This window comes from Microchirus variegatus, assembly GCF_963457635.1.
Source record: "Microchirus variegatus genome assembly, chromosome: 2".
Classification (NCBI taxonomy): Eukaryota; Metazoa; Chordata; class Actinopteri; order Pleuronectiformes; family Soleidae; genus Microchirus; species Microchirus variegatus.
Genome location: NC_139803.1, coordinates 7,324,309 through 7,342,704, shown reverse-complemented (window position 1 = coordinate 7,342,704; position 18,396 = coordinate 7,324,309). Strand labels below are relative to the sequence as shown.

General features: G+C 40.4%; 1 protein-coding gene across 1 annotated transcript in view; it reads right to left on the bottom strand.

Annotated features, from left to right (window-relative positions):
- The window catches only part of rapgef6 (Rap guanine nucleotide exchange factor (GEF) 6), a 90,424-nt gene extending 73,666 nt beyond the window's left edge, over nucleotides 1-16,758 (bottom strand). The window contains exon 1 of the mRNA XM_083910740.1: nucleotides 16,620-16,758. Coding sequence (XP_083766866.1) covers nucleotides 16,620-16,694 — 75 coding nt within the window. The 5' untranslated portion in view covers nucleotides 16,695-16,758. The remainder of the gene's footprint in view (nucleotides 1-16,619) is intronic.
- Nucleotides 16,759-18,396: the final 1,638 nt, after the last annotated feature.

Here is an 18,396-nt window from a genome sequence, read left to right as displayed (position 1 = left end):
ACTTTTCAGAGTTCCGACGCGGCGCTTGTTCATCACATGCTGTTTTAAACTCGTTTGTTTCTCATGCTTCAGCTCTTTCTAAATGTATCCACATTATCTCTATCCATCTCAATGGGTGAACACAGCAGTCAGAAGACGTTTAGGTCTATTTCTCGGTAACTGCAGCTTCCTGTCAGAGAGCGCTCAGCTGATTTACGTTAAGACAAAATAGAAGCACAAACAAAAAAAACAAAGAAGCACATAAACGAATGTGACAGATCCAGGTTTCTCTATAGGAGTGAAATTTAAGGAGCTGATGCATGCACCCACTTGGCCGTGGCCTTTTAGCCACAGGCGGGGCTGTCAGGACAGCCAAGATATGGAGCAGATAGCTGATCTCTTTCACCAATATGTTCAGACAGGCAGCTCCGCTCTGCTTCTCACACTCACACTGCTGCTGCTGCAGAGCCATAAATCAAAACCAGAACCTCACAGCGTGGCTTTCAAACTACTTTGGTGTGTACATTAAGGGATGGGGGGGGGTTAAAACTGCAAAGACAACAAGCAGCGAGTGTCTTACAGCTGAGCCTGCGAGTTTTAGCTAAACCGTGTGGGACTTTGGGGGAAAATTAGTTCTGCTTTTGGGTTCGGGTTTTTGTTCATGTGAGCCTCAGATGTTTCTGATGCCCCCCGGGGGTCATGGGTATGAACCAGGTGAACCTGGAATGCAGAGTTGTAAAAGCATCAGGGAAAAATTTAAGAAATCTGATGCACAAGTACGCTTCATTATTCTTACGTTAGATGAAAAAACTGCAATTATTATATCCTTAAAAGTCTAGACCTAAAAACCACCATTTAGTGATTTAGTGCAGACTGTCAGAAATGAAGCTGCAAACCCCGAAACTATTCAGAGAAGATGCATGACAGTAAATGAACTGTGACAGTAAATGTGAGGGCATTCAGTGAAACTTTTACATATTAATGCAAAAACAAACATAAGTAAAAGCCGAGAAAACAATTTTTTCATATACTATACCTTCCTTCATAGTCATTAAAACAAATGCAATATCCCTTTTTTGCTCCCAGAATTTCCAAGGACATAGGGCGTAGGTCATTTTAATATAAATCTCCATCTGACTAGAGTTATCTTCCATACATACCTGTAATCTCTTTACCGTGTGTTTATTTTCTCATCTTAAAACAACACGCTAAATCTGAGAAACCTAAAACTGGTCATTGCCTTCATATTTTAGGTATATATATTTTAATTTTAGGACACATTTGAATGGGAGACCTCAAGGGGCTATCCTTCACAACACAACAACCCTGTGCATGTGAATACAGAATGTAATCATGTATGGAGGACGAGACCTGACATATCAATTAATTAATAAATAAATACATAAATAAATGCATAAATAAATATATACAGAAATAAATAAATAAATACACAAATAAATATAGAAATGCATAAATAAATAAATGTTTTATATTTATTTCTACATTTATGTTCACCTACATTTATTTATTTATTTATTCCTGTTCACCTACATTTATTTATTTCTACATTTCTGTGTCCATATGTTAATGAGGTAGGAGGTCCTAACCTCAGTCAGACAGCATGATTGGTTACAGAAGTGTGCTCAATTCGGGTCTACTACTTCTGCCTTGTGGCGCTGATTTCGCCCACTCAACTGCTCAATCTCTGGTTTAGTGATGGCATTTTTCGTACGAGCGGTTGCTAATGAACTACGATCTTTAGCGAACGATTTAGAGAACCACGCAAAAACCAACGATTATGTTCAGTTTCGTCTGGATCGAATAATGAATGACTTGGCTCAGCTCACCGCCGATCTGCCAGTGGCCTCCCCTGGGACGGCGCTACACCGGGGCTAGTATGGAGTTAAGCCCCTCAAGCATTTTATTTTATATTTTATAAAATATGTAATATATAAATGTATATATTTTTTAAGTTAAAAACATTTAAAAAGTTCACAAGTAGCCATTATGTTCCAATCCAATCCCTGCGTGCGTGTTTGTGATCATTTTTGTGATTGTCATAGCTGCTTTTATTTAAAAAAGCTGAACCTCCCAGTCGAGGCCATTGCACTGACTGGAGCTTATTTGCAACGTTACAGGTAGCACGACTCGGGATGGGAATCGTTTGCTTTTGTCTGGCTCTCCGATTTGACCAATCATGCTGTCTGACTGAGGTTAGGACCTCCTACCTCATTAACATATGGACACAGAAATACAGAAATACAGAAATAAATAAATGTAGGTGAACAGAAATGTAGAAATAAATACATTTAGGTGAACAGAAATAAATAAATAAATGAATGTAGGTGAACATAAATGTAGAAATAAATATAAAGCATTTATTTATTTATTTATGCATTTCTATATTTATTTATGTATTTATTTATTTATTTATTTATACATTTATTTGTGTATTTATTTATTTATTTATGCATTTATTGGTGCATTTATGTATTTATTCCTGTATTTATTTATGCATTTATTTGTTTATGTATGCATTTATTTGTGTATTTATTTATTTATGCATTTATTTATTTATGCATTTATTTATTCCTGTATTTATTTATTTATTTATTGATATGTCAGGTATGGTCCTCCATAATCATGGGCCAACATTCACATGTACGTACATTTGCATGGAAAAACAACAGCGTGTCTCATACACGTGACTAAGAACAACAGCGGATGCAAATAGTATCACACACTGTATGCATAAGTCCCTGCCAGCAGATGGTTTCTTATCTGAATGGACAGAAGCCAAAGTCATTTCCAGGTAACTATTGCATGTGACTCCGCTCAACATTTGCAGGAAATGAAATGAAAAGATGCTTATTAGCCTGGTATTGGCATCACGTGACGATGAGGAAAAAACAAGAACAGCATGTTTTTTTTCGAACGACATTAACGCAGGAAAACACACGGCGCCATGTGTAACGTCACATGTTAACAGCACATCCTGGATGAGACTCACAACCGACATCACAAATTACCTCCATAAAAAGACAAAAACTCAGATTCTTATTTGCTCAGTAACTCAGTCTATGGGCCTCTTTTTAAGCAAACACACGGTGAATCACGCCACTGAGGATAATCTGACATAATTAAAACAACTGGACCAATCAGGGACCTGGACGTCCAATTTGAAGCAGACTAAGTCATCGTGCAGGTCACGACCTCTGCCCTGGTCTGTCACGGCGTTCAGGGAGAGTAATTAGTAAAACATGACAGGAGACTGCGAGGAAATCTACTCTGATTTTAACATTTTGCAACCAATCCTAAAGCTGCAATAAAGTCCAATTAAAAAGGAAGAGACATTTGTGCAACACACTTGCACATAAATGTGTCACTCAGCGTCACAATCTTCATGACTGTCTGATAAGAGCAGGAATGAAAGGTTGAGATCTGATCTGATCTGATAGAAGAAGAAGCATGTGACGGTTGCTCACTGTGTCAAAGGCAGGAAGATAACAGGAGCGTGGAGGAGGAGCGTACACTACAACCTGAAGACCATTTTATAACTTTAAAATGTCTTGAATGACAAATACCTTTACTTTACAACTAAAGAAACCAGAAAACGCACAAAATACACATTTGAAAATACTTCCTTTCCGCTAAGAAGAGATCATTTGACAGCTACTACGTCCAACCGGTCAAATGTTCTTGTTTTCTTTTATCTCGAGTAATCAGAGTCATTAAATATGTTGAACTGCCTTCAACTTTTATTGAACCCCTCGCACAAAGCAAGGACAGAGTGGAGCTGTCCCACTATATGTACCAACACATAAAAGACAAGAAATCTCTGTGACTCTTACACAGTCGCTTCAGAAAAACCACTTGTGTGGCTCCAAAGCCTCAGCTCCAAAGCAAGATCATTTCAATCATTTCCAACAATTCACTCTCTGACCTCTTCCTCTTCCCATCATCCACCAAAAAAAAAAAGAAAAGAAACCACACTTAAATCACCATCTACTGCCAGACACAGTCGTTTCAAAATAAAGTTTTTGGACCACAAGGTTTAATACTCTTAAAACGGAAAAGTACAGTAGCTCTTCTTGGGTCACACGTTTCATTGTTACATATTGTCGTGATGGTGCGGCGAGGGCAGACAGGAAGGAAGTTCGGCGGGAATCCAGCTGTCACATTCCCAGCATGCCAGAGGTGAGCTCAGTCTTCATTCTTGTCAAACCCGTCAGCAAAGAGGAGTCGACCGAGCGAACAAGCAAACAACAGCGATTCCCGGAGAGAGAGTGACGCCAGTGACTAACAAGAGAAAAGTCCAGTGATTGTGAAGACAAAGCGGCAAAGAGTGGGGACGTGCACAGATTTGTGAGGAAGTGAATGGGGAAAAAAGGACTTGTACTCACCAGTCCATCACAGGGACACAGAGACAAACAATCCCCAAATCTGCATGTTTTTGGCCTCTTTGGGTGCTTTAATGTCATCCATCTTCAGACACTGGCATTTTATAATGACCCAGTGAAGCAGGGATGAACAAATGTGTGAGTCATAAAGTGAGTAAGCGTGCAATTGAGTAAAAAACGGGTGACTCCAGGATCAAGGGATTGTGTAAAGCAAATAAATGGATCTGTGGCACTGTGCTTGCACAACCATGATGCTTCACTTCACCGTGTGCTGGCCGGAATCTTCTCATTACCTGCACAAGTTTTACAACTCACACGACATTACTCACGACTGTTTCACAAACTTCTCTCGTTAAACCGCGTGTTGCTCAATCGCAACGAATACAGAATCCAGGAAACGGGACGCCACACATGCATTTATCTGCCTTTTAAAGAACAGGTTAGACACCCGCTTATTCGTTTATTGTAATTTTTAAAGAAACGTGACTTGACCCGAGTCCACGTTCTATCCTACCTGTCCTACTTGGACAGCAGTGTCATTACGTGCAGACACAGAAACTATGAATTGTCCTCCAGACTTTAATCCGCCTGTGAACTTTCTAGCTTAAACATATAAGGCTGGCGCAGACGATATCGATTTCTTTTTCTCACCGCACAAATATGCAACACCTTTGATACGACTGGGATATCCACCGTGCAGTTAATAGAACACCGATGCTGTTAAATATCAGCAGAGACAATAGAGACAGATAAATTGCAAAAAGAGCAGGTTAAGAAGCGTCCGTGTGAACACAGAACACGAGGGCCGAGCGATGACAAGGTGGAGGAAAGTTGTTTTCATCATTTCCAGCCTAACTTCATTCTTCCAAAGCCCTTTGAAAAAAGGAAAGGCAAGTCGACTTGGCAAAAATCTCTCACAAAGGAATGTTGTCGGTGCAAACCTGAGTCGCAAATGTCTTATTTACAACAACAAAAAATAAAACACAGAGTTCAGACTCCTTATCTGCACATCCAAAGTAAGCTCCATCCGCTGTAGATTAGTCGATCTCTGTTTTTGAATATGTAAATAACTGCGTGAGCTGCATGCGAGGGGTTTGTGGAGACGTACAAAAGCACACTTTTAGATAAAATATGCCTGTAAAAACTCAGCAAATAGCCATTTAAATAAACTATTTTTAATCTACAACCTTAAGATGTCCTTGGGTGTCTTGAAATGCCCTTCAAAATAAAATGTAGTATTATTCATCCATATAACACAGAGTAAAGAAGAGTGGGCAGAATGGGATGTGATGGTGAGGACAGATGACAGTCGTCAGAGTCCCGGGTTTGTGTTGGGATGTGGAGAGTGACTCAATGTTTCCACAGTGGGATCTGCCAAATGATGTTGGAGGAGGAGGGGGGGGGGGGCGCTCCCACAACACGGCTTTTGTCAGCGCTCCACACTCGACTGCACTCAACAGAGGCAGCTGGCAGCCAGTCAGCGACGAGACCGTTGACGTACGCTTGTCAAAACTGACCCACGAGTTACCGATGAGTCGATTAACCTGATGACAATGAGCCGGATATCCTCCGTCTGTACAATGCCAGACATGTTTTATGTGAAATTCAAACTTCAAGTTCAACATGGGGCAAAATTAGCTGTGGAACTGGAACTGCTTGTTCCAGATTGGAGTCGTTTTGCCGTTCGGTTAAAAAGGTTTTACAGAGATTGCTTCTTGTGGGCCCCCACAAAGTCATCTTGTAAAAGACCCAACATAAGTTGTTCTTTTACTATAAATCAAGGTCAAACGCAGGCCCTGGCTGCTAATGATGTGCAGCTACATGCAAGAATAACACAGTCTGAGCCAGTGTTTTTTGGCAAAGAGTACATTTCTGTGCTGCTAGACTGCAAACTTTACAGAATATATATACTGTGCTAAGTCTTTAAGGACCTTAAAAATGTATGGAAGGCAGAGCTGCTTCCAAAAGCTAAAGGGTTGAGTCATTAGTTATGTTATCATCGTGATTCTCCTGGTAGGTGCTTGAGGTTCCTCGAAATAGAAATGTGGTATGCAGCCCTGGTGTCTCAATGCGGTGAAAATGATGCACAATATTCAAGGACACAAACAGAGGAGAGTCAAAGTCCTGACTCATCTTTACAGAATGCTTTAAGACAGTGTCAACAGCTCAGATCTCTGGAGGGGAATCTGTGAACGTAACCTTGCCACGTTCTTGATTTTCTTCCAAAAGGCAAAACAAAGAAAGAACAAGCGGTTTGTAAACGGGAACGATTCGCCTCCCTCGTGTCGCAGCGCTGCTTGGCTACCGTAAAAGAATGCTGCTGCTGCTGCTGCTGTTGACGACGACAGGCCAGTCAGTCCCTGAGGGATGTGTAGGGCACACTGTTAGGAAACCTACATAATGCATGAACCCTCCCCACACATAGGGGAGTGTGTTTTATTGCTGAGGCAACAGAGAAAAGTTTAAGAAAATGCAAGGGCATGAAGACACACGTGTGTGACACTGAAACGGCTACTTTTCATTTTTAAGTGCGTCCATTAAAACTGAGTGTGGTGAAGAAATAACTGTGAAACACCTGACCAAACTTTGTCAAATCCCAAGACAGATTTACCAATAGCTCAGGTCAAGTGGTAACCAAGTCTGCCTGACTACTGTACAAACAGTCTGGGAATGAGCAGCGTTTAAGGCGATTAATAAAAGTCTTAATTTATCATCGTCCTGTCAACTTATAACGCTGACGAGTAAAAGGGAGTTGAGTGAATCAACACTGCTGTGAACCTTAATCCAGATTTAAACCAGTTTTTTAAGGCTCCTCAGCAAAATAAACCTATCGAGAGATGGGAACATTTCTTCAAAGCACGGTTATGCGTTTCAAAATAAAGTCTTCCAGGGTTTTCCTGCACACCAGCATTGTTAAACTTCAGGAAGGAAGATGAAGCATTTGTCATGAAACGAAGCACCCGAGAATGTAGGAGGACATGCTGATGTCAAAAGAGAACAGCAAACCTAACATAAAAGGAGTTTAAGTTAAGTCCTTGTTTGTTTAGAGATGAAATGACCACAGTCAAGTAAACATTACAGCCACTGAGAAATTGATAATCACTGAAATGTTTGGTCATTTTGAGCCAATGATACAAGTATTTTGAAGGTGCCACCTTCAGGAAATAGTTTAATAGTTAATTTATTAATTTAGAAAAGTCTGTAACTTAATCGTCAAACAAAGCAATTATATGGAATTCTGCTCATTTTCCCAGCTTCATGTTCCAAAAGTGACAAATCCTTTTGGATTTAGGAAGACAATAACAACGCAGATATGTATTATTATTACTACGTAATGTTATCAAAGCATTACAGCCATGCAAACATTGTCATCCAGCCATGACAAACACACTTTGACAAAGGCACACAATCAGTACAGTGCTCTCACACGGCGTCGCACAGCTGGAGGCATCTGCTGCTTCTTTCCTTCTCTCAAACACACATTCCAGACCTGTCTCGCAAAGGTCATAAAAGTGTTTTAATAAGAGGACGGTGGTGGCTACAGGTTCTTTACACTGGGCTGCTTCATGGACGAGGAGGATTTCTGGTAACTTCTTGTTTGTACTATGCAATTTTCATCAATTAACTATGGATTACTGATCAACCGATGATCATTCAAGTCTTTTAAGATGTAAAAATACCACAAGCTGTAAAGTATAGTGCAAAAATAATCAGTTTTGATCATCTCTCACCTCACCCTTCCCTCCCAAGTGTGTCGGAGAACCTTCTGATGTTTATTCAGAGGTTCATTCTGTGCTACTGAAAAACAACACTTCATATTATGTTCTAGTACAAATTGATTTGGATGTAAGCAAAGTGGCTGATAAGCTGCTGATTAGACGTCAGGACACCTTGTGAGAGAAAGTGATCCCCACTCATGTCATTGGTCGACTAATCTGTAGCTTCTGAAACAAAACCAGGTATGTGCTGACAATAATTTGGCCTGTCCACACCTGCTGTCCACTGAGGAATGTAGCTACACCTTCCCTCCTTTCTAACTCACCCACACACACAGTGATATATGTTCATACACACTGGGAACCCTGGGCTGCTGTTGTTAGTTATGAGGTCGGTGTGGTACCCACAGGAAAAGCTGACTTGTTTACATTTAAACAATTCCCCCGTGAGACAAAGCTCAGCTGTTGCTGTGGTCGTCCTCGTCCTCTGTGACTATAGGTTTGAAAAAACACTTGGTGAAGCAAGTGGTGCCGTGTTAACAAGCTCATAATTAAACGTGTAAAGCAAGTGCAGCTTTAGGTACAACAAGCTAAAAGGTAGACCAGAAAATCAAGGATAATTTCATCATTAATAAATGTTTATTTTAAGGAGAACTGCTTTATTGCTAGAATAAATAAAGGATGACTTGGTCAGCAGCCATTTAAGAGTCCATCCATCCATCATCAACTGCTTTAGGGCCAACATATAGAGACTAACAACCGTTCACTCACACCTACAGGCAATAATTTAGAGAGTTCACCTAACCTCTGCATGTTTTTGGACATGGGAGAACATGCAAATTCCACACAGAAAGGCTCAGACTGTGAGACAATATATTACCAAAACATAGCCAAAATGTCTTGTGTCAATCATAGAGTATCACCCTGTTTATTAAGCATCAACAACATCACAATTTATCTTTAAAAATCCCCAAAAATGCCAATTTACTCATGAGTGTAATAATGCTTGTAATCCAAAACCTTGACCCGTTGGTGGAATTAGATACAACTCAACAAAAATATGCCTCAAAATCCTCCAAAAACAATAGAAAAATTACATTTTACAAGACTAACAATTGGATTATGAAACTCAAAAGGGAAATCCAAAAACTACTGATGTGCTACGAGTGCATTAATCTCTAAAAACAAAGCAAAAACAATAGTGAAGAAATGCATGCAATATCCTCTGCATAAATCACTGTATGACAATCAACTGCAAACAAAGACTCAGTGTATCATTGGGTCACATTTTCAATATCGCCGCTCTGTTCTGCACAGAGAACGCAGTACAACTCTCGCACACGTGACAAACATAGTGTTATTTCCACTAGGTTACGGCATGTTTTCAGAGTCGCGTCTCGTTTGCCCTCGTGCCGTTTCTCAGGCTTCAGAACGAAACGCAGCAGAAATATCCACAGCACAGGAACTGGTGTCACACGGCGCTCTGAAACCAACGACCACAAACCATAGAGCAGGAGAGAGAGGACCCAGAACTTTCTCACTAGAGCTTGAGTCACTGCAGCGTCCGTTCACCCAGGTTCAGCCTTTACTGGCCCAATAAGGAGAGCCTTCAGTCGCCTGGGTCAGGGCAAGGCTGTGTTTGTTCAAACCATTTAAACACAAATAAAAACACACTAACACACCGTGCTACACTACACTGCTATTGCTGCTCTCTCCATCTGCTCCACAGTATACAGACTCCTCTGTATCCTTTTTATTTTTCAGACTCTCTCTCACAAACCTGCAGTTTGTTGGCACACTCACATTTGTTGATGTTGTCACTGGCATGTGTATGTGTATGTGTGCGTGTGTATGTGTGCGGGGGGGTTGTTCTGCATTTACGTCACGCCGGATTTAATGAAACCTGAGTAGAAGAAAAAAAAATCTGCCTCAACTTGAGGAGATTTGTAGACACAGTATTTTAAGGTTATACGACGCAGTGTGAGGGTGTTTCCGAGTGTGTTCACTTTACCGCCCCTTTAAAATAAAACACTGTTCACTTTCTCAACGGGGGTAACACTTGTTTTTCACTGGGGGTGTGATGGCATCAGCAACAGGGTTTTCAAATCTGACTTGATATTGAAAAACGAGGGAGACGACAGATGTTTTAATCCTGAGAAAGCACAGACTTGGACGATTCAGTCGAGACGCAGGAACACACACATTTGGCGTCTGATCAAACGATTTCAGGGAGGAGATTCAAGGGATTTTGGGATCTCTGAGAAACCTGTGTGATTGAAACCCACTAATATCTTCTTCTTCTTCTACTTTATTTGTAGTCTTGCTGCTGCCAACTGCATAAAAAAATCACACCCTCCTCACTCATTTCACACCGGCCTAGCACAATGCAGATCCTGCCACAGATGGACGGTGGAACCTTTTGCTGAAAGTGTACAGCGACAACAGTGTGCGAGTGAAGAATGAGCAAAAACATCAATTTTCTACGTATTTATTTCCCTGATCTCTTCCCTCCTTCCTGTCTCACTATACCTTTCTTGTAACCACTCATTCACAGGCGTCCGTGACCCACTTTCTGTCTCTTTTCACTTATTTTTACGAAACTCATTGTGTAAATAACTTACGGCTCTTGTGTGCGAACGCATGATCCTTCGTTTACCCCCGCTCCTGACCCCTTGTTCATTACATTTCGTTTGTCTCGCACGTCAGCTATCAGCGGTGTGATGTGGTTTAAAGAGTACGCCACTGTCAGTTTCACAGCAACAGCTGCTGCAAACTCACCCACAGCTTTAGTACAGGAAAAGTTTGTCAAACACTGAAGTGAAAACTTAAACCACTATATTTAAAGCTGCATGAATCACAGGTGGGTTATTATTATTATGACACACTTACAGTTGTTTACACATGTCCCAGCAAAGAAATTAGTCTGATTAAGGTCAAAGAACTATAGAATTATGTAAAAATGGACTTCAACTTTGTGCATAATGCAAAAACTTAAGCACATGGAACCTATATTGTCATAAATGGCCAAAGTATTGTATATATTAGGACAATAACAGTGTATCATTGATAGTCAGGCTCAAATATGGTTACTTCTGCTGTCAAAAAACCAAGATAGCGCAGGCTAAAATACTCAAATACAGGCTACAACAGCAGATCACATACAGGTCGCCACTTGCAAAGCACAAGAAGTATTTAAAAACACTTGTTGCATTTGTGTGAAATGTCTGCCTTTTAACATGAACCTATGCTCACAGGAAGCCACAGGTCGAGAGTTACTATCCAGTGAAATGAACAGGCTGATTAACTCACTCATGCGTCTGTCTGCCTTAAATAGGACAGTCAGCTGACTGAAGAGCTGGCTTTAAAGATGAGCCCTCGGGGCTTCTTGTCAAAAACGACACTGGCGTCAAACTGGTTTTCGCGTTGGCTTTATGTGTGTGAACACGCATGTTTGCTCACATTTTAAGTCGGGCTTGTCAGAAAGAATTTAAGGTAAAACTAAAGGAGTGAAACGAGCTGTGTTCACTGGATAATAAGGAAATAATATACATGACTTTATCACAAAAAGAACAACTACTTTGATTGGTTTGAAATGTCTTTAGCACATATAATAATAAAGTCCACTAGATCTTGAATTACAGAAATAATTCCTGGGAAATGGAGGTGAGGTTTGTTTGAGGAACTAAGAAAACAAACCCTTGTTTAAGGGATGTTTAAAAATAAAGCATTGCTATTCTCTGCTCTGCATACGACGCTGTGTGACGTCTGCAAAGGTTCGATGTTTGGGCCTCGGTGCAGCACTCATTGTTTTGAAAGTCTTGTCCTGATTGTATCTCTACAAAAAAAGCATTTTAGGATCCCTTTATCGCTGCAGCAGCTGGTTCAGACTTGTGGCTCAAGTTCCAGAATGTTTTCCACTCAAAAGCTATGACTTCAGGCAAAAGAGAGAAAAAACATTTATGCCATGTTAGTGTCTCTGTCACTTTAGTTACGACGAGGTTCGGTTTAACTGTGGATCAAAACGAACTGTCGCTGTTTTATTCGGACAATTGTTTCAGTGAGGAAATGCAGATAAATAAAAACGGAAATATTAAATCACACACTTGTTTATCGCCGTTGGCGTAGCCAGCGGCTAACGCAAGAAATGTTTTATAGTATTGAGAAGGAATGCATCTGTGGCCAATCAAATGCCTCGGCTGAAAATATCTGCGTGATAATCACCAGTGTCAGGTACATTGTCTTCATTTCCACCCTCTTGTGAAGTAGGCAGGTCCTGCTCTTGTGTGTGTATCGCTGTCATAAATTACAGAGGGAGGGTATTTAAGGTATCCTGTAGCAACAGCACAATGATGCCCTGGGCAACATTAGAGTCAGGTGAAGCACCGCTGAGAGCAAAGAGAGAGTGAAAGCAGGAGCCGGCCAGACTGCATTAACATACAAGTCGACTCGTTGTTGGCCCTCAGTTCCCTGTGACCTACATCTACAACCAGAACGAAAGATCTCCAGCCAAAAAGGCTGAGAGTTGACATTCAAACCTCAAGCGGTTTATTTTCCTCTCCTCGTGGAACAACGGTGTCAAGTTTCAGCCAAAACATCTTTGAAGTGTACGTCAATTGTACACGTTTGGGGTCATTTAGAAATGTCCTTATTTTTGAAGGAAAAGCACATTTTCTTCAATGAATATAACATTCAATGAATCAGAAATACACTCTATACATTGTTAATGTGGTAAACGACTATTCTAGCTGCAAACGTCTGGTTTTTAATGGAATATGTACATAGGTGTATAGAGGCCCATTTCCAGTGTTCTAATAATACATTGTGTTTGCTAATCACCTTAGAAGGCTTTTGGACAATTAGAAAACCCTTGAAAACCCTTGTGCAATGATGGTAGCACAGCTGAAAACAGTTTTATTTTGAATAAAAATCATTATTTCTAATCTTGTCAATGTCTTGACTATATTTTCTATTCATTCTGCAACTCTTTTGATGAATAAAAGTCTGATTTTTAATAGAAAACTTGGGAAAATCGTTTGAACGGTAGTGTATATTAATGCTAAAAGGAGGCAAAAGCAGGATGTCCAGTAGCCAAGGTTGGTGGTTTAATCCCTGGCTCGTCACATTCTCATGCTCAAGTGTCCTTGGACACAACAGTGAACCTGAGATTGGTAATCTTGGCTTTGTCGGCAAAGTGAAGAGAAAGGTAAAAAATTCTGTACAAAGACTGTATGACTATAAAGTAGATGTGGCAATTTCTTATTGATTTCAGATCAGTCAGAGTCCAAAATCATGATAAACATGATAGAAATAGAGAAAATCTAACACAAAACCATACTATTTGTCACATTTACAGTGTGGATTCCAGTATCAGGCAGCTCTCATCCAGACCAAAGGCCTCTACAGAGCAGAAAGCAACAAGATCTGACCCCTCTGTGTGCGCAGATGGCACAGAGAACACAACCAGACAACCAGGGCATTTGGCACAAACTTGGAAGAGAAAATACAACCAACAGTATAATCCTTTGACTGTGATCGGCTGAGCTGCGTCAGCATTCAGCAAACCACGCTCTTTGGCAACACACACAGTCTCTTTTGAAATGTGCCTCTTTGCATTCATTACAAGAACACACCAGCGACCACACACAGGTCTGCAGCTCCTTCTGTTTTCCCCATACAGCACAAACTGTGCTTGCTTTAAAAGAAAAGTGACTCGTCACCACAGAGCTCTGTGTTTCTCTTCCTCTCCTTCACTTCTTCCACCGAGAGCTTGTGGCTTCGCGATGGTCGGGAATTCTCATAAATGTCCGATGTGTACCGGTCGGCCTGCGAGAAACGCCGTAAATCACCGGACGACGGTTTGTTTTCCGTGGTACCACCGTGTAGCGTCTGGATGGCACTGAGGAAGGTAGAGGAGGGATCATGAAAGAGCCAGACAGAAAAGCCTCGGAACAGGAGATTGGGCATAAAACCTGTGGTGGAGGAGGAGGACAAGAGCTTTCCCACTGAGCCAAACATCTGCACTGGAGACACTCACCTACAGCTCGGCTACAAAAACTCACATTTGCGAAGTAAAATAAAATAAGTGTGGGAAAATAAAAGACATGATTTGACCGAAAATCCTTCTCCACATTTTGAATTTCCCCAAAAATCAGCACAGGAAACACTGCAGCAAAAACAGGTACCTGTGACTCCTGGGCTGCAGGATCCAGATCCAGCTGAGAGGCTATTTCTCATTGTTATTTTATGAATAAAATGATCAGGGGAATTTTCGACAACAATCTGTGCTAATGTTTGTGTTAATGACATTATAAAACAGTCTTAATACAGCGACTTTACACAGTTCCCAATCCTGGGCTTTAATCCAGATTTAACAGAAGAAGACAACAGCAAAAGAAGCATGGTGAAATCCAGACTGGTCCATTTTTTTGGACTAAGTCGAGATTGATGGAAGGTAGGAAGTCTTAGCAACTAAACCAAAAACTGCCTAATACTACTGAGCTGAGAGTAGTAGAGGTGAACGCGCTTCATTCTAGTAGTCCGGCTAAACCGCTTAGTTGAGCCACAATCGTAGCTCGAATGTGCTTCGAAATGGACCGAAAGTTCAAGTTTATCTTTTGTCTCCATCATTCATAGAGGATTATATGGATAATATAACAATAAAGGATAATATGGTCCATCTGTACGTGATAGTCAGCTACCTAACTCCCAGCGAGAGCAGCGTTACCAATATTCACGAGTCATGAATAACTGCAGGGAAACATTTAACCCGTCTTCACCTCTGCTGCATCAATGATGCATTAAAATCTGCAGGAGAGAGAGAAACAGAGGAGGAGGAACATGCAGCATCTACAACAGAACAGTGGCTGAATATCTGTGTGTGCTACAATCACATGATGATGATGATGATGATGATGATAAGCAAGATTCAAAAAGACCGATTCAAAAGCATCGTTCAAAGCCGAAAACCTAAAGCCCGAGAGTTTGTTTTGTATCTGGTGGCGCCTTGAAAAGCTCTTACTCTTCAGAACTATAACAGGCAGCCGAACATGGAGGGGAGAGAACGACAAGAGCTATTTTTGGGAAAGAGAGTGAAACTAGAGAAATGACAAGCCAGCTGTGTTTCCACCGCTTCGTGTCAGGAGGGAGGAGTGATGTGAAAGCAGCAGTGATTAAATTTAACTGGACTCATTCAGACACACACACACACACACACACACACCATCATATAAACCCAGTGACGGAAAGCTGTGACGTGATGATGTTTTGTTTGCTGTGGATGACACAATGACAGCACTGATGTGGTTCGTGTCCACAGCTGGGACACAAGAAAAGCAGATTTTGACCCCAACAAAAAGGGTTCTACAGCCATAAAATAAGAATAAATCCAGGTCATGAGAGGGTTTAAGCTGTGTTAACAGGGACCTTCATGAGAACCAGAGCAGTCCACTTCTTCTCCAATGCTCCACTTCCTTCATCGACTGTGTTTACATGTACAGTAATATTTGGACTGTTTATTTCCGGTGTTTATATTATAGACCTCACCTCTGGAAGAACAGTCAGAGGAGCTGAGAACATCACAACTACTGACTATTCTTAAAAGTCATCTTTAAAAAGGAGCTGTGAGTAAGTATTTATGTACATATATATATTATGAGATTAAGGAAACGTGTAGTAAAATACTGGCTTCATTGATAAAGGATGGTACAAGACAATGGAAGTTTATTTTTATTTACAGCCTACAAATATATGCTTTATGTTGTGGCTCCTCCCAGATTAATCTTTCATTCATGTATTTCATTTCATTCATACAGCAACAACACTTTGCAATACTTACAATTTGGTTTGTAATCCAATAAACCATTTGTTTTGTTTTGTTTTTTAGCATTTTATCGCTTGCATTGATTTATTGTTTGATATATATACAAATAAGCATTTTGCATACATATAGTCTGATTGATTTAATCCAAAATGAGACAATAGAATGCAAACAGATTTTTTGGTTGTTGTTATTTGTGGATTACTATATTCCATATGCAGAATTAGCAATAATCTGATTAATTCGATTGGAGTATTCCGGTCTAAATGTCATTATGTGGAAGTCTTAATCCGATTATACTGTCCTAATGGGCAATGATCTGCATCATGTAAACAGTGAACACATGAATGCCATATTCTATTAGAAATACACAATCTGAATCTGTATTATTACTCTTAATCTGAAGAGCATACTCAGAATTAGAGAGTTATATTTTAGTCGCACTATACAGAATTCATATTAATCTGATTATAACATCCAGTGGAACTTTGTCCTACAACGCGTAAACTGGAATATGAATGGAATATTATAGTGGCAAACGTAATCCGAACTATGGTTCATTCAGAATAAAGATTAGTAGTCGGATTACTGTCACTTACAGTGAGCCATCGTGGGCAAAAAACAACAACACACTTTTCCCAAAAACTTCAGTTCATTAGCAAACATTAGCCGAGTGATGCTAAATGAAGAGACGTTAGATTTGTTTACCTCTGCGGTCCGCAGGGAGGGCGGTTTCTTCAAAGCCAGTTTGAAAGAAGTTTCCATGGCTCCGGTCATTTTCATAACTTCGGCTCAAACACACGTCGCGACTTCAGCTGGAAACCATGAGGGGAGTTGGGGAGCTCACTGTCCCCCTCCTCGCTGCTCTTAGACACTGGACAACAAGAACAAATCACATCCCTCCCGTGGTTCTCGTCCCCGCCGATCCGAGCATGGATGTTGGGGAGTTTAGTCCAACAGCGAAGGAGCGAAGCGACCTGGAGACACAGGCGGAGAAAACTACACTTTCAGCGACTGCGCTCCTGCTAAATAGTGTGACAGAGCGATCGAAAAGTGCGTTCTTCTGTCGGGAAGTGTGTTCATCTTTAGATAAAGTTAATATCCAGCTCCGCAGCAGCGGCAGCAGCTACCGTCAGTCAATCAGTCAGATCCAGGAGTTGAGATTTCGATGGTTCCTCCTCCTTCTCCTTAGACCTGGGAGCAGAGAGTTGACGACATCTGTCTGCCCCTACACGACGACGCTGCGTTCAAGTGCTGTCGGAAAAACACATGGGACATTTCACTACTATTTGTTGTTTTTTTTGTACTCAGTAATGTACGTAAAAGTAAAATTACACATTTAAAAATGACATTAAAAAGTACAGTAACGCGAGTAAATGTAATTCATTACTTTCCACCTCTGCTGATGAGGACAGGTCCCGTTTTGACTGAGACTTTATGTGTTTACATATTTAGTTTTGTCAGCACTTGAATTTGTAAAGATCTGCCTTTAATTTAAATAATTAAAACAACTCGTGTGCGACGTGTTTCCCATTTTTGCACCACACAAGGAAGAACCTTGTTTAAAAAAAAACTTTAATCTTACTTTAAAAGTACATTTTAAACAATGTACTTTTTTTTTTTACTTTGACTTGAGTACATGTTTAGAGCGGCACTTTAAAATTGTATAAACAATAGTGGTACTTTTACTTGAGTAGAGTATATCAGTATTAATCTACTTCTGTTTTTATGTACTTTTTATATTTTATATTTTTTAACTTATTTGTGTTTTTACTCTGCTTAGTGTAAAGTGTAACTCTGTTGTCCGCGCTTCCTCGGGAGCACCTAAACGCACCACAGACAAACTTCTGACATTTCCAGCAGCAAACATGAACGTGCGGAATAATTAGCGTTATTTAAAGCAACTCTGGACTCTTACATTATACTCTTATTATTCTGTTTGGAATAGGAAATCTAGTTTTTTAGTTGTGTTTGGTGTAAATGTGTGTTTTTAATGTTATTGTTAAAATTAAGGCTGACACATTCATAATGTCTGCTCTCAGTCTGCTGTAGGACACTCCTTCATTTTATTATTGCATAACTGCAATAATGTGCGTGTGTGTGCGCTCGTTTTACTTTCCCCCTCCTGTCGCTAGGAGGTGTAGTGGGGGCGGTGTCACAGCCAGGCTTCAGTCTGTGTGGTGACATTTGAAAAAAGGTGGATTAAACAAGGTGTAATCCAGATGTTTCACACCACCTTCCTTATAAACAAAGTGCTATTTCTGTACAGAGTTTCCTTCTCTTTTTATTACACAAGTTTATTATTCTGTGTGTTAAAGGTGAAGAGAGGGAAAAAATAAGATTTCCTATTTTGAGTTTGTTGTTGCCAACTCAAATCCACACGTGACAATTATACAGTCGTGGTGAAGTTTATTCAGTGTTTGTGGGAAAAGAGGAAGAAACCACAGCTGCTAATCTGAGATGAGAGGAAATTAAAGACTGGAGC